The sequence below is a fragment of the Ascaphus truei genome, chromosome 9 (assembly GCF_040206685.1).
Source record: "Ascaphus truei isolate aAscTru1 chromosome 9, aAscTru1.hap1, whole genome shotgun sequence".
Taxonomy (NCBI): domain Eukaryota; kingdom Metazoa; phylum Chordata; class Amphibia; order Anura; family Ascaphidae; genus Ascaphus; species Ascaphus truei.
The window spans coordinates 42,649,706-42,677,030 of NC_134491.1; the positions used below are offsets into that span (position 1 = coordinate 42,649,706).

The 27,325-nt window shown below is 47.9% G+C and overlaps 2 protein-coding genes across 5 annotated transcripts in view; both read right to left on the reverse strand.

Moving 5' to 3' along the window:
• Window positions 1-9,207, reverse strand: part of RIN3 (Ras and Rab interactor 3) — a 63,406-nt gene extending 54,199 nt beyond the window's left edge. For 2 of the 3 annotated variants that reach the window (XR_012803882.1, XM_075614516.1), the window contains exon 1: window positions 8,492-9,092. Coding sequence is in view for 2 of the 3 variants with exons in the window: in XM_075614516.1 (XP_075470631.1) it covers window positions 8,492-8,538 (47 nt within the window). In the remaining variant the exon portion in view is untranslated. The other variant, XM_075614517.1, reaches the window with a different exon arrangement.
• A 5,985-nt stretch (window positions 9,208-15,192) lies between these two features.
• Window positions 15,193-27,325, reverse strand: part of SLC24A4 (solute carrier family 24 member 4) — a 100,594-nt gene continuing 88,461 nt past the window's right edge. For both annotated transcript variants that reach the window (XM_075614520.1, XM_075614519.1), the window contains exons 13-17: window positions 26,354-26,520; window positions 24,029-24,143; window positions 21,873-21,985; window positions 20,454-20,519; window positions 15,193-18,533 (exon numbers count right to left, since the gene is read on the reverse strand). In XM_075614520.1, the coding sequence (XP_075470635.1) occupies window positions 18,381-18,533; window positions 20,454-20,519; window positions 21,873-21,985; window positions 24,029-24,143; window positions 26,354-26,520 (614 nt within the window). In that variant the 3' untranslated portion in view covers window positions 15,193-18,380. The remainder of the gene's footprint in view (window positions 18,534-20,453; window positions 20,520-21,872; window positions 21,986-24,028; window positions 24,144-26,353; window positions 26,521-27,325) is intronic.

Genomic DNA, 27,325 nt, shown 5'->3' on the forward strand with positions numbered 1-27,325 from the left:
AGGGTTGGGGGAGCACGGCTGAAGGTTTGCCTCGGTGCTAAATACCCTTTCACCGGACCGGTGAGTGAGGTATCACAAGCTGCAAAACTAGCTGAACTGTACGGTTTGTGTAATACACCAACGGAGAGACACACGCTGTGTGTATGTGATTATTCTGGTCCAGACAGCGTTGCCCCGGCAACGTTGGAACGTTGTCCCTTGAAAGATAAAGATGCTGAAGGATTAGTTAGAGAGAGACTTGGAATCCGGCCTCTCTGAGTGATGGAGAGTGAAGTCGCCCTGCCTCATACCTGGTGATTTTTTGGAACTCGGGGGGGGGGGGGGGCACATTTGTGTGCCTGCGTACAGTCCCAGCAGGGTCCTCCGTGTGTCCAGAGATAACACCCAGAGTATCCGAATGACCCCCACACATCTGCAGAGTGATGTAATACCGACTGCTGCAGCCACAGAATTGCTTAAGGTCAAAGGAATGTCATTCTTCTGCTTCCGCACCGTTTTCTGGGGTTGCTACCAACAACTTCAGGTCAACAACGTCTTCAAAGTTGGCAACGGCAGCAGAGAAGGAAAATACTGGGGATACAAGGACAGCCTGACAGTGTGAACGCGCTGCATTGCTGAGCACTCACCGCTAGGTATGTGCCTTATTATTACTCATGGCTAAGGTGCATGTTGGACCCAGTATCCGGAGTACCTCCAGCCCCTTTTCTACAGAAGCAGAATGGAGTATGAAAGAATGTGGTGTGGAAAACACACCCAGTGACAGCAGCATTGTTTTGTAGAGCAGACAGTAGCTTGGAACATGTGTGTCAAGAGAGAGGGGATTTGGCCCGGGATTAAAGGGGTTTCACCCCATTTGGCCACCCTCTACTCTCACCTGGGAAGCAAGGGGTTAACTGGACTGGGGTCCAGTAATGTGGTTTTGCCTTGCTTCAACCATCCAACTGTTTATTCCCCTGTATAAATGTATTGTTTCTGGGCCAGTGTCTGCACCACACACACACTGGGGCTTAAGGGGTTAATGAGCTGCAGTTTAGGAAAATACATTAGGATGCGTGGTGCCTTTTCAGAAATATCTGGGCTTCAAAAGGCTTGATTGAAGTTGGGTGTGAAAAGTACAGAGGGACAAAGGAACATAGGGCACAACGGGTTTAGCAAATCAAACTCATTTATTGAGCCAACACTGGAGCACCGGTAACTGTATCATTATTTTTCTTTTTGAGGTGTGCAGCATTTCTCTTATATTGTCTGAAAAGTACAGAGGGGGCATTGGGTGTGAAATATAGCACCGGTGACAAATGTTCACTAGACAGGCGTCCCTGCTTCAATGGATTTCTTGATGGGGGCCAGGGGTGCGGTTACCAAGGAAATATCAGAATGAGTGACCTTATTAAATATAAGAATATTATGAGATGTCCTCGGCTGAACGTGCTAAAAGCTACATATGTGTATTCGTGGGACTGATTCGCACATAAGGATTACAGAAACCTGATGTCTGGCAGGTACTAAGAGACAGATATTAATATCTCTCTTAATTTTAGTATTACACAGTAATATTTAGTCTCATTGGGAGCGTCATGCGTGCCGGAATGTATTAATATGTCTCGCGTGCCAGTAAGTAATACTGAACTGAAGTTATGAAGTTATTTAGATAGGAAAAGCAGTTTTTAAATGTCCTTGGGTGGGAGGAGTTTTACGCTGAAGAAAACTGTCAACCTCACCACTGATTTATGAGAGGGGCTGGGTTTAGGTTGTGTTCAATGGGAAATAATTGTATAAGAACTTGGCTCAGCCTATGGCTATTGTCCTTCATGTCTTTCGTGTCTTGATGATTATGAAGATTGCTGTATGAACAGATATGACTGTTTCATCATTTCCATCTCAAGTGAGGGTCATATTTTGTCTGTTATTTGTATGTCTCCTGTGTTCACCTTTTTCAAGGAATAAATTATATTTTATCATCTCTAAGCCTTGTCCAGTTCAACCCAGTTATATCTTTGGTGGTGTATTATTCATAGCCTGTCGCAAAGCTCCTGTCACAATGTGTATTTTTTATTTCTTTAAATAATGTTTTCCCCCCATCTCTGGTCCTCCTCCATCACACTGCGCATCCTGTATATATTACCGAATGCCGGTCTTACAAGCGCCCCAGCTCTACAAACAATATCCTTTATCACGTGGAATATTACAGAGCAGAGAGGCGCTGCATAACGGGCACGCCCGTATCAGCCCCAATGTGGGGAGTCCTGGAACACATTGAAACCCAAATGTAAGCATTTGTAAACTTAAAATGAGTTTTTGGCGAGCCCTGCATGTTTAAGCTATTTCTTTATATCATTGCATTTCGTTGTTACCTTGCTTCTTTACTGTGTGTTGTACAGTATCTGCTACTTTGCTTCACACTACAGGCATACCCCACATTAACGTACGCAATGGGACAGCGAAAATATACTTAAAGTGAAGCACTACCTTTTCCCACTTATGGATGCATGTACTGTACGGCAATCGTCATATACGTGCAGAACTGATGTAAATAACGCATGTGTAACAGGCTCTATAGTCTCCCCGCTTGCGCACAGCTTCGGTACATGTAGGGAGCCGGTATTGCTGTTCAGGACGTGCTGACAGGCGCATGCGAGAGCTGCCGTTTGCCTATTGGGCGATATGTCCTTACTCGCGCGTGTACTTAAAGTGAGTGTCCTTAAACCGGGGTATGCCTGTAGTGAACATTCCTGAGAGGTTTATAAAATAATACACAATAATATTTTAGGTCAATGTTTTCTGGAAACAGAAAGTCTCTGAATATTTTTATAAATGGAACATTTGGTAAAAAAAAAAGCTTTTTGTCCCTTCCCTGTTCTGGAGATATGATTTCTGGGGGACTAAATCAGGGGTGCGCAAACTCTTCTCTCTGCACCCCCCCTGCCTGCTCTGACCCCTCCCCCTCGGCGTCAAATGACGTCACGTTGCCATGGTGATGTGTCGCTGGAAAGTTAAGGTAAGTGAAGTTAGAGAGGCCACAGGGAAGCGTGGGGCCTCTGTAACCACCGCCCCTCACCCAGTAAATCTCGCGCCCCCCAGTTTGCGCAACCCTGGGCTAAATGATGCTGTTATTTATATTTTAGATAATGAAACATATTTTGACAGTTCCAGTCTGTGGGTGCATTGGTCCTGGGAAAGTGCAGATTCATTGTACAGTATGTGCACGGATGTGAATGTAATTCCGGGTGCTGAACCTGCTTGTGCAATTTGTCAGTTGTTTTTCCTTGCACTAGTTACATTACAATAAACTCTGCTTGCACAGATCTTGCACAGAACATTACCGGACCCCTCACTTCTGGGCCCAGATATACCCAACATAGCATCCAAATACTGTATCTGCTAAACAGCATCAGGGCAGAGATTGCAGCATTGCTTTACACACTATATACCAGCTTAAACAATGACTATGCACTGCAAATTCACATCTGTACGGGGGAATGATTATGTGTACCTGAAGAATGAGAAGAGGGAACGGCACCGGGTTTGTAAATGAATGAACAAATGAATGAAGGAGAACCAGGTAAACGAGCGGCATGAACACCTGAACTACAAAGTATACACATCAATGCAAGAGTCTGTATGACAGCCTGCCATGTAATAATAATAAATAATAATAATATCATTATACAGCACACGCCACACACCGTGACGTGACCCAGCATCACACGGACTAGTGTCACGTTAATACTCGGACACTGAGCCACCTGTCCTGAAGCTGGGATATCCTGAAAACCTGACCTGTTGGGGGTTTTGAGGCCTGGAGTTGAGACCCCCTGCTTTAACCTGTTCAGTTGTGTTAACAATACAGCAACCAAGGGGTTAATTATTAGTTTAAAAATACCTATTTTTCTCTCTCCTGTGGGGGGGGGGGGGGGATAGAGAGACTTCAACATGTATGATAAATAAAATCTGATATAATTCACAAGGATAAAAAATATAGACTTGTGATGGGAAAAGCTAGACTACTAACAATCCCAAATATGACGCGTGTCAGAGTTGCATATGCCAAATATTTATTTCCCCCTTGCAGATTACAATTAGCCAGATGTCCAGAAGTGTATTAAAATCGTATATTTTAGAAATCATTCTCCTCAGCCTTAAGTGTCACGAAAGTTTGATGAGTGAAAGATAAGACACACACAGAAGAATGGCCTGACCTTGTTACAGAGGCAAAGTTTGGGCATTAAAACCACGCGTTTGTGTTTCAAAACTACAATTCAACATAGGAGTGTTCTGCCCAGAACACGTGAATTTTCAGATTTCAACCCAACACCTCTTTGGAGGGAAACGTTATTGTTAGTTGGTAACGTATAGGTTCTGGATTTTTATACCCTGTTATTTTATTAAACTGTTTGCATTTATATCTGGCTTCCGCCCCAAACACTCCACAGTAACCACCCTCCTAAAAGTTTGCAATGAGATCCAGTGTGGAATGGAACGGGGACAACTCACTGGTGCAGTATTCCTAGATTTTGCAAACGCTTTTGATACTGTTGATCATGTTATCTTGTTAAACAAACTCCAGAGCTCTGGAATAGGGAAGCATGCTTTAAACTGGTTTCACTCCTACCTATCGTCGCATACATCCCAACGTGTGTCCATCTCAGGCCCTAACTCCAAATCGTTGTTGGACCCTAGTCTTCTCAGTCTCAGTCACCTACAGCTTGTAAGGGCGCGTCAACACACATGTACTGTATGCAGATGACACAATCTCACATGCACACAGCCCTGACCTCTCCGACCTTGGACACGTACTTCAATCTGACTTTTTTAGACTTGAAAACTGGATTTCCCAAAACAATCTGTGTTTAAACACTGACAAGACGGTAACAATGGTATTTGGGACCAAGGCTAAATTACGGATCAGAACCAACTCTAACTCCATTCTAGCCCCTGTTACTAGTGTGATGTTAGGCGTAAATATGCCTGCTGCTAAATAAAGGCCAAGCATGACGCAACCCCTCCCTGTAAATAATACAGTGAATTATGATATACTGTAAATACACACATAATATATATATATGAAATTATAAAGTAGCGTCAAAAAAGTGAAGTATTGGACAATTCAAATAATATATTAAAGCAATATTTAAATATTAATAATATTGATAATTCCTATAAAAACTATTATTATATAAATATGCTGTGATTATGTGCTTTATAAGTGACCTATAAAACTCAACAATACATCAAAAAACATACAATAAATGCAGAAAAAAAGTGTATGAAAAAACAGTCCTTTGGGTAAATGTCCTCAATGGTGAAACAGTCATTTCTGGTACGAGGGAAAATCTGGCAGCTCTTTGGCGTCCTGCACCAGCTACCAGCATCCAGCAGCTTCAAGTGAGAGTTGGACTGCGAAATCTGGTGCAATTTCACCTGATCGGCGGTGATTTTATCACATACTGTTTGTTTTTTACTTACCCTTGTGAGTGAATTCCCCACCCCTTTCCAATAAATGTACCATTTTACACTATGGGGCGTGCACTCTCTCTTCTCTTTTTCCTATACGGGGCACAGTGATACACAGGTAACTTTTTCACTGCCTGTGTGCAGGCCACAGCGATGCACAGGTAACCCTCTCACTGCTGGTGTGCGGGGCACAGCAATGCACAGGTAACCCTTTCACTGCCAGTGTGTGGGGCACAGTGATGCACATGCAACCCTCTCACTGCCGGCGCGGGGCACAGCAATGCACATGTAACCCTCTCACTGCCAGCACGGTGTACAGCGATGCACAGGTAACCCTCTCACTGCTGGTGTGCGGGGCACAGCAATGCACAGGTAACCCTTTCACTGCCAGTGTGTGGGGCACAGTGATACACATGCAACCCTCTCACTGCCGGCGTGGGGCACAGCAATGCACAGGGATGCACATGTAACCCTCTCACTGCCAGCACGGTGTACAGGGATGCACCGGTAACCCTATCACTGCCGGTGTGTGGGGCACAGCGATGCACAGGTAACCCTCTCACTGCCAGTGTGTGGGGCACAGTGATGCACAGGTAACCCTCTCACTGCCGGTGTGCGGGGCACAGTGATGCACAGGTAACCCTTTCACTGCCAGTGTGTGGGGCACAGTGATACACATGCAACCCTCTCACTGCCGGTGTGGGGCACAGCAATGCACAGGGATGCACATGTAACCCTCTCACTGCCAGCACGGTGTACAGGGATGCACCGGTAACCCTATCACTGCCGGTGTGTGGGGCACAGCGATGCACAGGTAACCCTCTCACTGCCAGTGTGTGGGGCACAGTGATGCACAGGTAACCCTCTCACTGCCGGTGTGCGGGGCACAGTGATGCACAGGTAACTTTCACTGCCAGTGTGTGGGGCACAGTGATGCACAGGTAACCCTCTCACTGCCGGTGTGCGGGGCACAGCGATGCACAGGTAACTTTCACTGCCAGTGTGTGGGGCACAGTGATGCACAGGTAACCCTCTCACTGCCGGTGTGCGGGGCACAGTGATGCACAGGTAACCCTCTCACTGCCAGTGTGTGGGGCACAGTGATGCACAGGTAACCCTCTCACTGCCGGTGTGCGGGGCACAGCGATGCACAGGTAACCCTCTAACTGCCGGTGTGCGGGGCACAGTGATGCACAGGTAACCCTCTAACTGCCGGTGTGCGGGGCACAGTGATGCACAGGTAACCCTCTCACTGCCAGTGTGTGGGGCACAGTGATGCACAGGTAACCCTCTCACTGCCGGTGTGCGGGGCACAGCGATGCACAGGTAACCCTCTAACTGCCGGTGTGCGGGGCACAGTGATGCACAGGTAACCCTCTCACTGCCAGTGTGTGGGGCACAGTGATGCACAGGTAACCCTCTCACTGCCGGTGTGCGGGGCACAGCGATGCACAGGTAACCCTCTCACTACTGACTTTATTATTGTGGAAAAAAGCAGGAAACGTCCCTGGCATGTAACGTGTTAAACTCGGGATTACACTGATCTTTTGTCCTCTAACTTTTGATTTTTTTTCTAACAGGTTTTGGGGTGACAAAATTCTCCTTTTATTAGCACTCGCTCACGGAAAAGATTTCCTGCGACAGCGGACGCAATGACACCGCGACATTAAACAGAACGCTCACCGCCTCGCGCCGGAAAAAGCGACTTTCTGCAGAGGCTGGCGTTAGGCCGATCTTACATCTGTCACGTATATAATAGCCACTATATACATAGCCAGCCTAGGATACGGGCTAGGAATTATATATAAGGACAGGGGAACATATGGATATATTAAGCACATAGTAACCACTCTACGCATGACTAACGGGCCGGGCTTAATACCTGCGGCACATATGGTCGTTACCAATGTAGCAGTCTCCGGTGCGGCCGTCTCGGCCCCCCGCAGTGCGATGGCGGCAGACCCCGCCTCCGGCGCCGCAGACTTTTGTTTCTTTTCCCGCCGCGGTAACCTTTCGGATTTTATTTCTCAGGTGTTTATGTTGTACGCTAAACCCGTTAATTAGAAATGCGTTGGTAACCTCAGCACCCAAGCGGTTACGTTATCCTGCTCGGCGCGTGGTGGTCCCAGTACAAACACCGCTTACATTTGGGGAATTTATCAGTCTCTGGAGCGCTCGTTTGTGACCGAAAGTTAAAAAAATGGATCGTCTCATCCACATTCACTCAAACATTTCCCAATCTTTATATTATTCCCAACACAAGTCCACGCGTGGAACTCGTTCTCACTCATACCACACAAGTCCACGCGGGGAACTCGTTCTCACTCATACCACACAAGTCCACGCGTGGAACTCGTTCTCACTCATACCACACAAGTCCACGCGTGGAACTCGTTCTCACTCATACCACACAAGTCCACGCGGGGAACTCGTTCTCACTCATACCACACAAGTCCACGCGTGGAACTCGTTCTCACTCATACCACACAAGTCCACGCGGGGAACTCGTTCTCACTCATACCACACAAGTCCACGCGGGGAACTCGTTCTCACTCATACCTCACAAGTCCACGCGTGGAACTCGTTCTCACTCATACCACACAAGTCCACGCGGGGAACTCGTTCTCACTCATACCACACAAGTCCACGCGGGGAACTCGTTCTCACTCATACCACACAAATCCACGCGTGGAACTCGTTCTCACTCATACCACACAAGTCCACGCGTGGAACTCGTTCTCACTCATACCACACAAGTCCACGCGTGGAACTCGTTCTCACTCATACCACACAAGTCCACGCGTGGAACTCGTTCTCACTCATACCACACAAGTCCACGCGGGGAACTCGTTCTCACTCATACCACACAAGTCCACGCGTGGAACTCGTTCTCATGTCATTTCCATTAGGGTCACATATTAGTTACACGTTTTGGCCACAGCCACAGCTGGCCCCAAGCAAACACAGGGTAAAAACGCCGGTATATATGATATATACCGGCGCAGCGAGGTTAGGGGATTGGGGAAGTTTGCAGCCTTACTGGGGTTCCTGGGGAGCGGTGTCCATCCCGGCTGCAGAATCAGACATCCTGGTGATGTGTGCGCGGTGGGAGGAGCCCCCTGTCCTGCGGTACAGGGCTCCCGGGCATGCTGTCTGGGACACCGGGACCTCAAAGGCTTCCCAACAAAGGCTTCTTGTTGTTGGTTCTGCAGCTGAGGGAGCAGGGAGAGGTGCTGAGAGAGCGCAGAGCACAGGGAGGAGGGCTGAGAGAGCGCAGAGCTCAGGGAGGGGGGCTGAGAGAGCGCAGAGCTCAGGGAGGGGGGCTGAGAGAGCGCAGAGCTCAGGGAGGGGGGCTGAGAGAGCGCAGAGCTCAGGGAGGGGGGCTGAGAGAGCGCAGAGCTCAGGGAGGGGGGCTGAGAGAGCGCAGAGCTCAGGGTGGGGGGCTGAGAGAGTGCAGAGCACAGAGAGAAGTGCTGAGAGTGCACAGCACAGGGAGGGGTGCTGAGAGTGCAGCACAGGGAGGGGTGCTGAGAGTGCAGCACAGAGAGGGGGGCTGAGAGTGCAGCACAGGGAGGGGTGCTGAGAGTGCAGCACAGGGAGGGGTGCTGAGAGCGCGCAGAACCCAGGGAGAGTTGCTGAATCTCTCACTTCTTCTTGGCTTCCTGTGTTCATGTGTAAGGGGGAAGCCTCAGGAAGAGGCAGTCCTACAGTGGTCAAGTTATTTGAAGCCATCCGATCTGAGGCTCCCTGTGAATAACATCAAGAAGCCAGGGAAGCATGTCTGGGGAGAGCGTTAACCCCTTCCTCGCAGGGCTGGGCGGGGACAAGCCAGGCATAGGGATCAATACACTAACCCTTTCAGTGCTGGGCTGAAACAGACAGCCATATAAAAGGCTCCATACTCTCTAATAGCTCGCCTGAGATCAGATGCATTGTAAGGAACCCCAACCCTCTCTAATAGCGCGCCTGAGATCAGATGCATTGTAAGGAGCCCCAACCCTCTCTAATAGCGCGTCTGAGATCAGATGCATTGTAAGGAACCCCAACCCTCTCTAATAGCGCATCTGAAATCAGATGCATTCTAAGGAACCCCAACCCTCTCTAATAGCACATCTGATATCAGATGCATGGTAAGGAACCCCAACCCTCTCTAATAGCGAGTCTGAGATCAGATGCATTGTAAGGAACCCCAACCCTCTCTAATAGCGCGTCTAAGATCAGATGTACAATATTGTATTGTATGTCTTTATTTATATAGCGCCATTAATGTACATAGAGCTTCACAGTAGTAATACATGTGGTAATCAAATAAATAACAGATAATATAAATAACAGGTCATGGGAATAAGTGCTTTAGACATAAACGTAACATTAAGGAAGAGGAGTCCCTGCCCCGAGGAGCTTACAGTCTAATTGGTAGGTAGGGAGAACGTACAGAGACAGTAGGAGGGAGTTCTGGTAAGTGCGTCTGCAGGGGGCCAAGCTTATGTAACATGTGTTCAGAATATCCACAGTGCTATTCATACGCTTCTTTAAGCAAGTGTGTCTTAAGGTGGGTCTTAAAGGTGGATAGAGAGGGTGCTAGTCGGGTACTGAGGGGGAAGGGCATTCCAGAGGTGTGGGGCAGTCAGTGAAAAAGGTTTAAGGCGGGAGAGGGCTTTAGATACAAAGGGGGTAGAAAGAAGACATCCTTGAGCAGAACGCAAGAGTCGGGATGGTGCATAGCGAGAAATTAGGGCTGAGATGTAAGGAGGGGCAGAAGGGTGTAAAGCTTTAAAAGTGAGGAGAAGAATGGAGTGTGAGATGCGGGATTTGATCAGAAGCCAGGAGAGGGATTTCATGAGGGGAAATGCTGAGACAGATCTAGGATAGAGTAGAGTGATTCTGGCAGCAGCATTTAGGCTAGATTGTAGGGGAGACAGGTGAGAGGCAGGAAGGCCGGACAGCAGGAGGTTACAGTAATCAAGACGGGAGAGAATGAGGGCCTGAGTAAGAGTTTTAGCAGTCGAGCAACAGAGGAAAGGGCGTATCTTTGTTTTATTGCGGAGGAAAAAGTGACAAGTTTTAGAAATGTTTTGAATGTGAGGGGCGAATGTGAGAGAGGAGTCGAGTGTGACCCCTAGGCAGCGTGCTTGGGCTACTGGGTGAATGATCGTAGTTCCAACAGTAATGTGGAAGGAGGTAGTAGGGCCAGGTTTGGGAGGAAGTATGAGGAGCTCTGTTTTAGCCATGTTGAGTTTAAGGCGGCAGAGGGCCATCCAGGATGATATAGCAGAGAGACATTCAGAAACTTTGGTTTGTACAACAGGTGTAAGGTCAGGTGTTGAAAAGTATATTTGTGTGTCGTCAGCATAGAGGTGATATTTAAACCCAAAAGATGTTATTAGGTCACCTAGAGAGAGTGTGTACAGAGAAAAGAGAAGAGGTCCCAGGACAGAGCCCTGGGGTACCCCCACAGAGAGATCAATAGAGGAGAAGGAGGTGTTAGCAGAAGAGACACTGAAAGTACGATGGGAGAGGTAGGATGAGATCCAGGATAGAGCTTTGTTCCGAATACCAAGAGTATGGAGAATGTGAAGGAGAAGAGGGTGGTCCACGGTGTCAAATGCTGCAGAGAGGTAGAGTAATATGAGCAGAGTGTAATGACCTCTGTCTTTGGCAGCATGAAGGTCGTCAGTTATTTTAGTGAGGGCTGTTTCCGTGGAGTGAGCAGTGCAGAAGCCAGATTGTAGAGGGTCTAGGGAGAATAGGTTTTGAGAAAATGGAGCAAGCGAGAGAATACAAGACGTTCAAAGAGTTTAGAGGCAAAAGGCAGGAGGGAGACAGGTCGATAGTTAGAAAAGTCAGGTAGGGTCAAGCTTGCTGTTTTTGAGTAATGGTATGACTGTTGCATGTTTGAAGGAGGATGGAAAGGTTCCAGAGCAGAGGGATGAGTTAAAAATGTGTGTGAGCTTAGGGATTATAGTAGGAGCAAGAGGTTTTAGGAGATGGGAGGGAATGGGGTCAAGAGGGCAAGTGGTAGAGGGAGAAGAGGCGATCAACAGCGACACATCCTCCTCTGAGACAGTGGAAAAAGAGTCAAGGAAGGCAGGAGGAGAGTTAGGAAGAGGTGTAGGATGGGAGGAAGAAACACAGGGGATGTTCTGTCGTATGGATTCCACCTTTTCCTTAAAATAGTCAGCAAAGTCCTGAGCGGAGATGGAGGAAGGAGATGCAGCTGAGGGTGGTTTGAGTAGAGTATCAAAGACAGAGAACAGTCGGCGTGGGTTAGACTTGTGCATGTTGATTAGTGCAGAAAAGTAAGCTTGTTTAGCTTGTGAGAGGGCAGAGTTGAAACAGGATAGCATAAATTTGTAGCGAAGGAAGTCTGCGAGAGTGTGAGACTTCCTCCAGAGGCGTTCAGAGGAACGAGTGGAGGAATGCAGCATGCGTGTGTGGGAATTTAGCCAGGGTCTAGGGTTAGAAGGGCGAGTGCGGCAGAGAAAAAGCGGGGCATGTAGATCAAGAGACGAGGACAAGACAGAGTTGTAGTTCCTGACCAGGTTGTCGGGGTCTGTAGCAGAGCTGGGAGAGGAGAGGGAGGAGCGTAAAGTGGACTCAAAGTCAGGTAAGTGAATAGAGCGCAGGTTTCTGCAGAACCGGGGGGTAGATGTAGGTGGAGAAGGGGAGAAGCGAGATAGAGAGAATGAGATGAGATGATGGTCAGAGAGAGGAAAAAGGGAAATGGAGAAATCGGAGAGAGAGAAGTTCTTAGTGAAAACCGGGTCTAAGTAGTGGCCATCCTTGTGGGTGCTGGCGGCAGTCCACTGTTGAAGGCCAAAAGAAGAGATTAGAGAAAGAAAGCGGGAAGCCCAAGGGAGAGAGGGGTCATCAATGTGGCAATTGAAGTCCTCAAGGAGAAGAACAGGGGAGTCTGAGGAGAGGAAGAAAGAGAGCCAGGATTCAAAGTGAGAGAGAAAGGCAGAATGGGGATGAGTAGAGGTAGGTGGGCGATAGATGACCGCCACATGGACAGGGAGAGGAGAGAAAATCTGGACAGTGTGAGCCTCAAAGGAGGGAAAAGCAAGAGAGGGAGGAATAGGAAGGGTTCGGTAACGACAGAGAGAGGAGAGCAGGAGCCCCACGCCTCCACCCCTGCCATCAGTGCGCGGAGTGTGGGAGAAGGAAAGGCCACCATAGGAGAGGGCAGCTTCCAGAGCAGAGTCAGACTGAGTGAGCCAGGTCTCAGTTATAGCAAAGAGAAGCAGGGAGTGAGAGAGAAAGAAGTCATGCACAGAGAGGAACTTGTTAGAGAGGGAGCGAGCATTCCAAGGGGCACAGGAGAAAGGGAGAGATGAGGGAGGGTGGCAGGGGATGGGTATGAGGTTGGAGGGGTTAACACCAGAAGTAGAGGTTGCAATTGGCAGGCGAGGTCGAGCGCATGTAGGAATAAGACAGGGATCAGGATTGGGAGAGATATCCCCAGAAGCAAGGAGGAGAAGCATGGATAGAAAGAGGATGTGTGAGGGTGATTTCTAGGGGTGTTTTTTAGTGCAGGGGGTATAGCTGTGTGGTGACAGAGGACGCAGGTAAGAAAGGAGTTCATGTGAACAGAGAAGTGGTGAAGGAAGGAGAGATGGAGATATATGAATGGAGTTAGAGACATACTGATGCTGGTAAAAAGTATTGTAAAGTCTTCTGTATTTGGTACAATTTTCAAATGACCTGAAAATTGCAGGGAGCCCTTTAGAGAAGCCCAGGGGAGTGCTGGGATTGGAGAGACCTAGACATATGAAAGGCACATTACATTAACCCCTACAGAGCTAGAGTGGGAAGTCAGGAATGATCCTAGGCACATATAGGGACCAAATGGAAATATCTGTAGGGACCATCCTGGAACTATTTTTTGTTTCTTTTTCTTACTGTTTCTACAGCAGCCTCTCCTAATAAATAACAGATGTGAGCCGTGATCAAAGTGTTACAGCCACACAATACTTCTACTTATTTGTTACACTTACTGTTATATTTCTTAGTGAAATAGAAAATAATCCTGCTCTTTAGGACCAAGAAAAAGGACAGAGGAGTCTGGTCCAATCCCGGTGTCACCTCCTATGTGATCTTGGGCAAGTCACTTTACCTCACTTGGCCTGCAGTCACCAAAACAGATTGTAAGCTCTGCGGGACAGGAACTGTGCCTGTAAAATTCAACGTATGGGCCTGCGTATATCACACCGTAGTGTAATTGTGAATTGCTTTGAGTCCCATTTTCTAACTATAAAAAAACGGTATACTGTACATATCTTTAAGATATGCGGTAAACGGGTTTCCTCCAATGTTTTCCAAATTCAGAATTTGTCTGCAGATATCTCGATACAGAGTATAGGAACGACTTGTTAAAGGCTAAATGCATCATGTTTATTCTTTTAATTGAGAATCCCAGATTGTGCTCTTGATGGAGATCCTCTGATTGAGGGGACACCGTTCTATCGGGGCATCTGTCCCCGAGCTTTGACACCAGCATGGGAAGAGAAGAAATCCATAGGTCTCCTTTGTATTACGACGCATGGAAAGATGAAGAAACAGTTATACGTTCCTTATGGTCGCCAGCCCAACCTGCAGCTCCTGGGAAGAATCATTTCCTGCAGGAAAAGCTCCAGTTCCTTGGGATCTGCCCTTATCTTCCCTGAGCAAGTGATTGTGAGTGGGGGCAGTGCAGAGGAGACCAGTGATGCAGGGGTTACACAGGCTGTTCTGGCAGTGAAGTGGTTAAGCTATACATGTAAAGGTATATAAGTGCTGAAGCGCATCATGTCTGTGCTGTTTGGTAACTGGAACCAGAAGAGTTCTGTAAAGCTCAGCGTCGCCCCCCACAGGAACATAGAATGTCTGCGAGTAGCAAAGTGACCAAAGGGACAGTGACCGGGGCAGGGATAGGGACTGAATCAGGGATAGTGACTGGGGCAGGGACAGAGACCGGGGCAGGGACAGTGACTGGAACAGGGACAGTGACCGGGGCAGGGACAGTGACCGGGGCAGGGATACGGACTGGATCAGGGATAGTGACTGGGGCAGGGACAGAGACAGGAGCAGGGACAGTGACTGGAACAGGGATAGTGACCGGGGCAGGGACAGTGACTGGAACAGTGACCGGGGCAGGGACAGTGACCGGGGCAGGGATAGTGACTGGGGCAGGGACAGTGACCAGGGCAGAGACAGTGACCAGGGCAAGGACAGTGACCAGGGCAGGGACAGTGACCAGGATAGTGACTGAGGCAGGGATAGTGACCGGGGCAAGGACAGTGACCGGGATAGTGACTGGGGCAGGGACAGTGACCAGGGCAGGGACAGTGAATGGATCAGTGACCGGGGCAGGGATATTGACCGGGACAGTCAATGGATCAGTGACCGGGGCAGGGATATTGACCGGGGCAGGGACAGTGACTGGAACAGTGCGTCTCACTGGTGTATAATTTTCCGGCGATTACACAGTTTTCATGACATTTCCCTACATAGAAAATAGATTCTGACATGCAGCCAGTGTTCCAAAGAGCTTACACTCTAATGTATTGACGGTTTAAGCACAGACCCTTGTCCAAGGTCACAAGGCTGCACTGGGATTCAAATGAAATTCACCTTCCCCAAAGAACTGGACATGAAACGTTCAGACCCTAAAACCTTGGCGTGGCGGCGTTATTTCGCAGTGTCCTCCGTGCGTTGTGTGCGTCAGATCCGCAGGTCGTACAAACAATCCTGAAACGGCTCTTTTTAGAAAAGAAAATATTTAATAGAAGGAAATTGTGCAACAACGAAACGAGCAAATGTCCTCCAGTTTTATTCCGCAATTCATTGTACTACAATTCTTTATTTCTTTAAAACCTTTTCCTTTTCTCTTTAAAACACCTGCCCCGCCAGAGGAACATTCCTGGCACACACTGCGCAGACCGGCCCCTCTGGCAGAGAAGGGGTGCAAGTGAAAAATGATTTGCGATTTTAAGGGGCGCAGTGGAACTAAGACCCCAAGACCCCATTTCTCCCCCATTCTCAGAACTCGTTTCTAAGCTGGGGGTGCCTCAGTATTGCCAAGTCCCCGTCTCCATGCGGCTTTGATATATAATATATATGTGTCTCGCACTTAGCACACCTTTATTCACATTCGTATGAATGCTAATGTATAGCATCCCTCTGTGTACCTGGGCCCCTGTGTATACATTTCAAGTGTACTCTGGTATAAAGACCGCGGCTTGTGTATAAGCCTCTGTGAGGCTCCTTATGTAAAAATCAGAATATTCGCTTCCTAGAAGTTTAAAATACTTATAATGCAACAATACCAAGAGCCTAATGAAACGGGTTAAAAACGTGCAAAAGTCATTCGTAGCCGGGAGCAGAAAATGGAGGCGCGGTTTCCAAGCCAAAATATTTGGTTTGATCACAAGCGACAACGGACGTTCTTAGTGAACTTTAACAAGCGGGTAAATATCTGTGACCTTGGGATCAGAATCCATTCCAGAGAAAGCTTTTCACTAAAACATTTTTACTCTCCGCATTTAATGCAAGATATTAGTTTATTGGGGTCTTCCGTTCGGTGCAGGAATATTCACGCCCAATAGGATGTTTTCTGACGCTAAGAAGTTATTTTAGAGATGCTGCCCGTAGGTTTGTGAATAAACTTTTAACATGCAGCGAGATACCATTGATCGCCAGCTTGATGACTGGAGCAGCGTCAGATTCCGGTGAACACATCGCTCCTATTAGTACAAAAAACGAGAAAGCTCCATTGCTCCATCTGATAGGAAACTATTCTTCATATACCGGTAGTAATATTCCACAGCGGTGTCGTAACTCCTGTGGTGCACAGAGCAGGCAGAAGTACTAGTTTCCCAGTCACTTGTTTTTCACGGATAGGGCAGAAGCATTTAGCAAAGAGCACGATGTTTGGCATGTCCTTGTGAAAGCAGCTTCTCTGTTACACGTGGTGGCGTTCGTGGCACAGGGCCCATGGGATGGGAGATAAATACTAGCAGCATGTTGATCCTAGTGTGGGGGCCTCCCCATCTCTGCCTAGGGACCTTTTGGAAGGGAAGACCGCCTTCCACCACTCGCCCTAAATTATTAAGAGGTCATTACGGACATGCTTCAGTGTCAACGTGATAATGTTGCCTATCGGGCTCCATATTGTCCGTGTGTAGTTACAGAACGCTTGGAGGAGGAGCAGAGTAAATGAATGTAATTGGATGTATCGCCTGTTACTCCTAGCAGTCCGCTGCAATATTCTGCCCTTTCTAGCATTAGAAATCTTCGGCAAGTCCGATTTGGTGTAAACGGTCTAAAGATCGCAGCCGGATCTAAATATGCTGTTTAGCAATTGTCCTTTTGATGCAGTCACAAGCAGAAAGGATTTTATTTTTGACTATATATACATACATATATATCTATAATTATACAGCTGCAACTGGGTGACCTGGTATTGTGTCACCTATCAGAAAGTGTCACTATTGCTTTAGATCAGGAGTGGCCAACTCCAGTCCTCAAGGGCCACCAGCAGGTCAGGTTTTCAGGATATCCCTGCTTCAGCACAGGTGATGCAGTCAAAGACTGAGCCACCGATTGATCCACCTGTGCTGACACAGGGATATCCTGAAAACCTGACCTGTTTGTAGCCCTTGGGAACTGAAGTTGCCTGTCCCTGCTTTAGAGAAACCAAAAGGTATCTAAAATGTCAGTTGTAGACCACACGGGAGATAATGCAGAGAGATACCTCTGTATTAGGGGTCCTTCCATGCAGAGAGATACCTCTGTATTAGGGGTCCTTCCATGCAGAGAGATAACTCTGTATTAGGGGTCCTTCCATGCAGAAACTTGTGGCATTTGACATTGTGCACATGAAAATAATAAAACATTTTCTTCCCATAGATAAACCCTTATCAAATATTCGTTGCCTAATGCACAATTACAAAGAGCTTTATATGAAATATTCCTGTGTTAAATGACGGCCTGTGTATTTGGATGTGCGCCATCACGCCTCCAAAGGGTTAACGTTGAAGTCTGATAAAAAATGTGCTTGTTTTGTTATAATGAGGAAGAATTGCGTCCGCTCAGCGCTCGCTCCGACATGTTCATGGGAAGAGTTCAGTGCATGATTTACGATTCTGGATTTGTCTTCTCTCATTTCACATTGTATCTACGCAATTGTATTCTGGCATCGCTGTAAAGCAAAAGGACAAAAAGAGATGCCTCTGGATGGGTCCCTTGGCTTTGCACTTCCTTTCCCCAGGTTATACAAACAGTTCAGTGCAGAAAGGCTTCTCCTTCAGGGGGTCCCAATAAAAAACACTGAAAGCTAAAACGGACACTTCCTGAGCTCATTTGCATGCAGCCTTAAATTAGCTGCTGTGTTAGCACTGTCTGAAGCTTAAGAGGTTCCCCCCGGCAGGGGGAGCACACGGACAGGCCCCCCCCATGTGTCTTCAGCTAGACCCTCCAAACCTGACGTTCGTTCCCTTACACCTAAAGAGTGTTGTTGTTTGTTTAAATGTCTAAATGTACTGAGCAGTAAAAGTGCTGGTTCTTAGAAAAGATCCGCGTGTCCAGATCTCACCTTCGGAAGACTTTAACCCCGTCAGTGCTGGAGGTGCCAGAACAACGAGTCGCTGGCCAGCCGGCACGGGGGATTCATTTTCCTCTACATTCTTATGGAAAAAGAGCGCTCTGGGTGTGTCGCGGCAGCAGCGGCGGGCAGAGGGTTCTAGATTCCCACCAGTGGCGGCGGGCAGAGGGTTCCAGATTCCCACCAGTGGCGGCGGGCAGAGGGTTCCAGATTCCCACCAGTGGCGGCGGGCAGAGGGTTCCAGATTCCCACCACAACCAGCAGAAAGAAGACAGGCCGCCTCCGGTAGTTTGTTACTTGGTAAAAATCAAAGCTTTATCAACACCGGCGTCTACATTCGCTGGGGTCAGAAGTCATCGCGGCACATCGGCAAGTTGACAAAAGTGAAGACGTTGTACTCTATCAGTATGGAAATACACAGGAAGACGGCGTAAAGGAACAGCACGTAGAAACCGAACTTCCGGTCAAGTTTCCAATTATTCACATGGACTCCGGCAACCTGAAACAGTATGGGAGAAGTTAGGGTTTGTGGAGAGGCAGGTGGAGGGTTTGTATGATGGTATGTGGAACATTGTATGATGGCATATGGAGGGTTTGTACGATGGCATGTGGAGGGTTTGTACGATGGCATGTGGAGGGTTTGTACGATGGCATGTGGAGGGTTTGTACGATGGCATGTGGAGGGTTTGTACGATGGCATGTGGAGGGTTTGTACGATGGTATGTGGAGGGTTTGTACGATGGTATGTGGAGGGTTTGTACGATGGCATGTGGAGGGTTTGTACGATGGCATGTGGAGGGTTTGTACGATGGTATGTGGAGGGTTTGTACGATGGTATGTGGAGGGTTTGTACGATGGTATGTGGAGGGTTTGTACGATGGCATGTGGAGGGTTTGTACGATGGTATGTGGAGGGTTTGTACGATGGTATGTGGAGGGTTTGTACGATGGTATGTGGAGGGTTTGTACGATGGTATGTGGAGGGTTTGTATGATGGTATGTGGAGGGTTTGTACGATGGTATGTGGAGGGTTTGTACGATGGTATGTGGAGGGTTTGTATGATGGTATGTGGAGGGTTTGTACGATGGTACGTATGTGGAGGGTTTGTACGATGGTATGTGGAGGGTTGGTACGATGGTATGTGGAGGGTTTGTATGATGGTATGTGGAGGGTTTGTACGATGGTATGTGGAGGGTTTGTACGATGGTATGTGGAGGGTTGGTACGATGGTATGTAGAGGGTTTGTATGATGGTATGTGGATTGTGTGTACGATGGTATGTGGAGGGTTTGTACGATGGTATGTGGAGGGTTGGTACGATGGTATGTAGAGGGTTTGTATGATGGTATGTGGAGGGTTTGTACGATGGTATGTGGAGGGTTTGTATTATGGTATGTGGAGGGTTTGTACGATGGTATGTGGAGGGTTTGTACGATGGTATGTGGAGGGTTTGTACGATGGTATGTGGAGGGTTTGTACGATGGTATGTGGAGGGTTTGTATGATGGTATGTAGAGGGTTTGTACGATGGTATGTGGAGGGTTGGTACGATGGTATGTGGAGGGTTTGTACGATGGTATGTGGAGGGTTTGTATGATGGTATGTGGAGGGCTTGTACGATGGTATGTGGAGGGTTGGTATGATGGTATGTGGAGGGTTGGTACGATGGTATGTGGAGGGTGTGTACGATGGTATGTGGAGGGTGTGTACGATGGTATGTGGAGGGTGTGTACGATGGTATGTGGAGGGTTTGTACGATGGTATGTGGAGGGTTTGTACGATGGTATGTGGAGGGTTTGTACGATGGTATGTGGAGGGTTTGTACGATGGTATGTGGAGGGTTGGTACGATGATATGTGGAGGGTTTGTATAGCCAGGGCTTGTAGAGAAAGTAAATCAGCTGTTCTGCAAATGCTATGGGACGGCAGATCGGCGACATGGATCACCCAGTGTATCACAGTGAATGAATCCCATCTGAAGCGAATATGTGAGACCTAGCCCCGTTTATCCTAACTCTGCCCCAGTTTTGCAGTCGATGCTTTGATAATAAAACGTCATTGTGTTCTCTGCGTCCTGCATGTTTTAACGCTGTTCTGCTTCTTTTTAGAAGAACAGAAATGTATTTATGTGACTTTCTATTCTTACAGCATTAAAAGCAAAAAACATATAGAAAAAGAATCCCAAAGAGCTCAGCGCCCCTTGTGTTTGGGATGGAACCTCCACCAAGGGTGAAGCCCAGAAAAACCTCTAATAACCTCGTCTCTAACTTCATTACTTTATTTTGCTACAAAGAAATGCAGTTTATTCCTTTAGGCGTTCAGTGCTGGAGAGCTAGGAAAACATTGCAATGGGTTACTAGCTGCTAAGGAGATTAAATGCCCATTGGAAACAGCAAGATAATGCAGAAACTAAACCACTTACAGTGAGGGCAACGGACGCCAGTAAAAGGATTACCGAGTACACCAGCCCCTTGCTATTAATCTTCACCTGTAAAAGACAAATATTGGCATTGATTCATGTCCACTGATCCATCTCCCAAAACCAAGGACTTCAACATATTGTACATTCATGTTGAATCTTCTCTGGATTTAAACTCATTGCAGAGGAGGGTAATTCTAATGACATATAACGCAGTTCCATTAAATATCTGACCTAGAGGGTAAAATACACCTATTGACTATAATGAGTTAATTCATTTACAGGATCAGACCTCAAAGATAATGCGTTCTATAAACGAAAGGTTATGAATGTATTTAAGTCTATATATAAAGAATAACCATTCTGTTATTGGTAAGACTAATCAAAACTTCCCCTTTTAATGCTGATCTATTTCCTGTCGCTTCCACCATCTCACACAGCACATGTGATACTTACTGTATTCTTTGGGGGGAGCCTGTCCTGTTAGTTATTACCAGTGCTTCTTTTGGAGCCACAGACACTTTTCCCAGAGCCCAGGACTAGTGTCCACTGGCTGCAGCCGTCCGACCTCCTCCCTCCCCCCATCCAGTGTCAGCGCACCCCCCTCTATCTCACACCCTCATCTCTCTCTCCCCCCCACCATTACACGTAACCATCCCATCTCCCCAATAAACATACTGGCCCTCAATACCCATAATTCCCCCCCCCCCCCCATACACAATATCCCTCAAATACACATAACCCACCTACCCAATCACTAACACACACGTCACTTATTGTAGAAAGCTGCTGCCTGACACATATTCCTAAACTTTTCTGTTCTCCCCTGCCTCATTCTAGTACCACAGCCAGCACCAGCCTCAGAGAATAAAGGGAGGCTTATTATTCTGCCAATAGCAGCTTCTTCTTTACATATATATATATATATACTCCAACATTATAGCATGGAAAAACCCTGCAGCAGGGAAGCAGAGGTTCTGGTACTGAGTACCGTACCGTCACCAACAAAATCCCTGCTTATTACACCATAAACTCTATGCAGATAGTATGTACTTTCAGTTCCATTTTCTCTGGTACACAGAGCTGAGAAGGCTGCCATGTGTGGTGGGAGAAGATGAGGTCTGCTGGTTAAGATCATTTTACCAAAGTCCCGAGATATACATTTGGTTACAAAAAAGCGTGCTTTTGCATCCAGGACATGCACCAGACATACTGCAGCACTGAGGTCTCAATGTTCGTTCCTTGTGACCTGGGGCAAGTCACCTCACTTTCCCATGTCCGAGGTACCAACCATGACACTAAGGTCATTGGGGCGTCAGGGATGCATTGTGCATAGAAATGCGACTGTGCAGCCCTCTGCACGCTGCTCTCAGCTGCACTGCGCAAGGGCTAATATCAGGAGGTCAGAGGATACACACTTACACTTGATCCATAATTAATAACCATCGTTTGTAAACCCCACGGCACCCCAAGGCCTACGAGAATGTCAAATACGTTACTTCCTATGGTGTTGGACACGGCCATGTCCCCGAGGCCTGCAAGAGAAAAAAACTCTCATTAACTAAACAGCACACATTGGCACATACATTATCTACGCGTATACCATTGTGACACATACATATATACACACCAGTACTTTTCGACCCTGACCTGTGAGGATATCTGTAAACGCTACACTCATGTAACAGTAACAAAGTAACGGAGGGTGAAAAAAAAGACAATTGTCCATCCAGTTCGAGAGACATATCAGCCACCTCTCCACTAGTGCCACTCAGTCCCACCGAGTCCTTGGTCAGCGGCTTCAATGCAGCCTCACTGACAGGACCCAGCTCTTTGCTATGAAAATGCCATTATTTGGCCAAGAACCCCATAATCTTACTTATTTGAGACATTAGACCCCCTCTGGTTCCATCTTTTGTATAATGTTGTACTGAGATAAAGGAATGTCTATGCTGATCTCGTTTACTTGTATTTCTGTATATTCCTTTTACGTCTCTTAGTGTCTCTTCCAACGCTGTTTTTATTTTTAAATCTGATGCTTTGTTCGGAAGATATAAGCAATTGAAATATTACGTGTCCGGGAGGTTAAAATGGAAATCTCCCCAGAACTCAGACAGTGTAAAGGTTACCTCAGACACTAAAGATTAAGAAAGTCATCATTTTTAACACCATTTTAAAATGGTCAGGGTCAAAGTACTAACATTATATAAAGAGAGAATAGAGAGAATAGAGAGAGACAGAGGAGACGGAGAGAGAGAGAGAGAGACAGAGAGAATGAGAGAGAGAGAGAGAGAATGAGATAGAGAGAATGAGAGAATAGAGAGAGAGAGAATAGAGAGAGAGAGACAGAGAGAGAGAGAATAGAGAGAGACAGAGAGAGACAGAGAGAGAGAGACAGAGAGAATGAGAGAGAGAGAGAGAGAGAGAATGAGAGAGAGAGAGAGAGAGAGAGAGAGAGAGAGAGAGAGAATAGAGAGAGACAGAGGAGACAGAGAGTGACGGAGAGAGAGAGAGAGACAGAGAGAATGAGAGAGAGAGATAGAGAGAATGAGAGAATGAGAGAGAAGAGAGAGAGAGAGAGAGAGAGAGAGAGAGAGAGAGAGAGAAAGAGAGAGAGAGAGAGAGAGAGAGAGAGAATAGAGAGAGACAGAGAGAGATCTCCTGGTGGATGTGGGGGTTGCTTTAATATTGATCTACACGAGGGAAAACAATGAACCCAGTGCAAGATTTGTAATGTTTGTTCCAGAAATGTAAATACATAATCTCTTCACTCCAATTAATGGAAACCGATCTCTCCATAAATCAGTAATTATGGTTTTATTCGGGGCTCAAATGCTGCAGTTAATTCAGTTCTTTATGAAATCCCAAAACAGAGAATTTCATAAAAATATGTGATCAGTCTATTGATGGCGGCCAGTGCAGAGGGAGCGTGGATGCTGCTGGCGTGGATCGTAGCTACTCCCCGCTCCCAGAAGCCACGGCCCCACTGCGTGCACGTGCGCCGGAGCGCGTGGCGGTGCGTGCACCAGTTTCAGCCTGTGGTCGGTGGTTGCACATCAGGAGAAGAGCAGGAGATCGCGACGGGGGGGGCATGGCCATGATGAGAGTGAGGGGGGCGCGGTCATGACGTCACACAGCTGATTCGCCCTCATTGGTTGAACCACCGCCGTGATGTGGCAAACGTGTGGCCGCCACACAAAAATACAAAAATCTTGTCTTTTGCCAAAGGCGGTCGCGCATCATGCAGGCGACCGGCAGCAGTGACTGGGGCCAGCCACATAGAGGGCGGTTTCTTGTTCGCGCCGCGAATGTCATAGCGCAAGCAGCGGAACGAGGCCTTAGCTGCATAATGAGCGTGTGATTACAAATACTGTAATGCCCGGCTGCTCTCCTGCGCTAATCCCCAGTTCCCAGTGTAAGGAGAGGAGCGGGCGGTATTCACCAGCGCACCGACATTAAGATGGCCGGAGTGGGGAGAAGCGCTCGCCCTGTGTGCCCATATTGCCTTCCGCTGGATCAGCCAGAGAAAAGAAAAAGCAAATGTACCCAGGGAATGATTCATGAGAATGGCACTATACCTTGTCTTGCTACTATTAAACTGGCCATGCAGTCTGGCACACTGGTCCCTGCGGCCAGGAAGGTGATGCCCATGATAACGTCAGGTATCCCCAGAGTGTATCCGATAACCGTCACCTGCACGCACAGGAGAGATAAAGGTAACCCAATGGTACAGACCATTATTGTATCATTTGCAGAGTTCAGTCACTTCCTGAATAATCACACACCAGTGGAAACCCACAGACGCCTGTACCGGCTATTTATAGAGATGAAAAGAAAACCAAAAAATAAGAAGAACAAAAAAAAAAACACAGTTCAAATAAATGTTTCCTTTCCCAGGCGGCACACAGGAGTGCCACCTTTCCCAGGCGGCCACACAGGAGTGCCACCTTTCCCAGGCGGCCACATAGGAGTGCCACCTTCCCCAGGCGGCCACACAGGAGTGCCACCTTCCCCAGGCGGCCACATAGGGGTGCCACCTTCCCCAGGCGGCCACATAGGGGTGCCACCTTCCCCAGGCGGCCACATAGGGGTGCCACCTTCCCCAGGCGGCCACATAGGGGTGCCACCTTCCCCAGGCGGCCACATAGGGGTGCCACCTTCCCCAGGCGGCCACATAGGGGTGCCACCTTCCCCAGGCGGCCACATAGGGGTGCCACCTTCCCCAGGCGGCCACATAGGGGTGGCACTTTTCCCAGGCGGCCACATAGGGGTGCCACCTTTCCCAGGCGGCCACACAGGGGTGCTACCTTCCCCAGGTGGCCACATAGGGGTGCCACCTTACCCAGGCGGCCACACAGGAGTGCCACCTTCCCCGGGCGGCCACATAGGGGTGCCACCTTTCCCAGGCGGCCACACAGGGGTGCCACCTTTCCCAGGCGGCCACACAGGAGTGCCACCTTCCCCAGGCGGCCACACAGGGGTGCCGCCTTCCCCAGGCGCAACACAGGGGGGCCACCTTCCCCAGGTGGCCACGCAGGGGTGCCACCTTCCCCAGGCAGCCACACAGGGGTGCCACCTTCCCCAGGCAGCCACACAGGGGTGCCACCTTCTACTGAAGGCCACACAGGGGGGCCACCTTCCCCAGGCAGCCACACAGGGGTGCCACATTCCCCAGGCAGCCACACAGGGGTGCCACCTTCTACTGAAGGCCAACCCGGAGAAAAAAAAGAGAGAAAAAAATTCCCTTACTTGGTGGGCGGCGTTTCCCGACATCCTGCTGCAACTCCCCCTCCAACTGCAGTGAACATGGCTGCGGGCGTCAAATGACGGACATGTTCACTGCAGTTGGAGGGGGAGTTGCAGGAGAATACCGGAGAATGTCGGAGATGCTATCGCATCCCACCACCACCCGGAGATCGACAGGCTAAACCCGTAGCCAAGTGCCCGAAACTCGGAGTCTCCGGGTCAAACCCGGAGAGGTGGCAACCCTGCGGCCACAACGGGAGTTATTAATTCATTATTACAGCAGATACAAGGAAATAGTAATAAGCGTGTTAGTCCAGTAACGAAAGTGCAGAGTTAGGCCTCGGCCATGTTTACCGCTTGCTAGCAGAAGCGCGCTGAGGCGCGCTCCCGCTCAGCACTGAGCCCCTACAGTCGCAATTACAGCGGCTTTAGTAGGGGCTCGCCTGTGCTTCTGCGCGCTTGCGGAAGCACAGGTCTTAGGGGAATTTAAAATTCCCCCACTTGCCGGCGCGACAGGCCGGTCACGTGAGTGGTTCGCCTAATGAGGGCGAACCAGCTCCGTGATGTCACTGGCCCGCCCCCGGCCAGTGACGCGCCCGCCCCTGGCCCGCCCCCTGACGGCCCGCTGACAGCACGTGCAGTAAGCAACCGCAAGGCCAGGGAAAGCACCCGCTTTCCCTGCGCCTCAGCACGCCAGCAGGGAGCATGGCCGCGGCCTAACGGAGTACTTCAGTATATTAGGCGAGAACTTTTGTATTCGGACTAACAATTGATGTTACCAGACAAGTTTTGTTTATCCCGAAGAAGAGAGAGATCTCTGGAAAGCTCGTCTTATAATATCAATTTTTAGTCCAAATAAAAATGGTCTCGCCTAATACTGAAGTACTCTGTTGCAATGATAAAATTATTAAAATAATATGTGTCTTCTATTTTGTTCTACTTAGTAAAGCCACTTAGAGGTGATTTCATTTAACCACTGGTACCCCTTCACACTATAGTGCATCTGTTTTCTTTACTATACATTTCAAGATGAAATTCTTATTTGTAAACTGGAGAGAAGACCTTACCTGCTCCCGCCTGTGGCCCATTCCCTGCCCGGAATAGCACCCTTAGTGTAAACAAAGTGTGCACAGGTAGAGCACAAACGCTCTTCTTACCATCCAAACCATGATGTACGAGAAGATGGCAATCCACAGCGTGGATAACATAAACGTGAGCATAAAGAAGTTTTCCCAGCGTGGCTTGCTGCAGTTTGGGACAGTAAAATATAGTGCGCAGATTAAGGGCCACGAGAAAATCCACTTGAACTTGTTCACGCAGCCACCTAAATAAAAGAAGAAACGCGCTCAGGTGAAGGATTGCTACACAACAAACTATCTATGCAAATAGAAATGATAAAGTGATAAAATAGCTAATAACCAAAGTACTTCTTTGTTTGATAAGTGTTACTTGCATGGATGACCTAGGCATGGTTCATGCGTATTTGTCTTTTAAAAGTATTTGAAGTCTTCTAACCTAATATACGAATAAGAAATTGTGATACCTCGCTCAAAACCCTAGATAAAGTAAAGAATGAGGTCGCGTGCTACCAGGGATAGGTACATAGACAAAAGGGATGTAGACGTGAAGAGCACATCAAAAAGATCCCCAATAGAGCGCACCGCAGACCTGAGTGATATTAGATCTTGGTCCTATAGTACGCAAAACATACAACATTAAAACTTTATTGAGACTTAATAGTCTAAAATACTACATAACTTACTTAAAAATATGAAGTTCCCAGTGTCTATATGATGCTAGAGTCTAGCTCAAGAGATGTTTATCCAATGAGGAAACATACGTGAAAGTTAGATGACTTTAGTCAATTCTGTTCTTCCCTAGGACAACTCCTCTTGCAGAAACCAATGGGTGTGGTATAGGAGTAGTGCTGAGTGTCAAAGGTATACAGCACGACTGATAACTTAATTGTGGTGTATATCCTATACTACTATACATATATACACGGGTAATAGCCTTAGATGGATAGAGTTCTATCAGTGTTAGACCTCTAAAGTCTGTTTCCATTCGCAGGTAATGTATAGTGTCATTGTGGATATCGTTTTTTGACTCCATATTCCCGGGATGGTGTG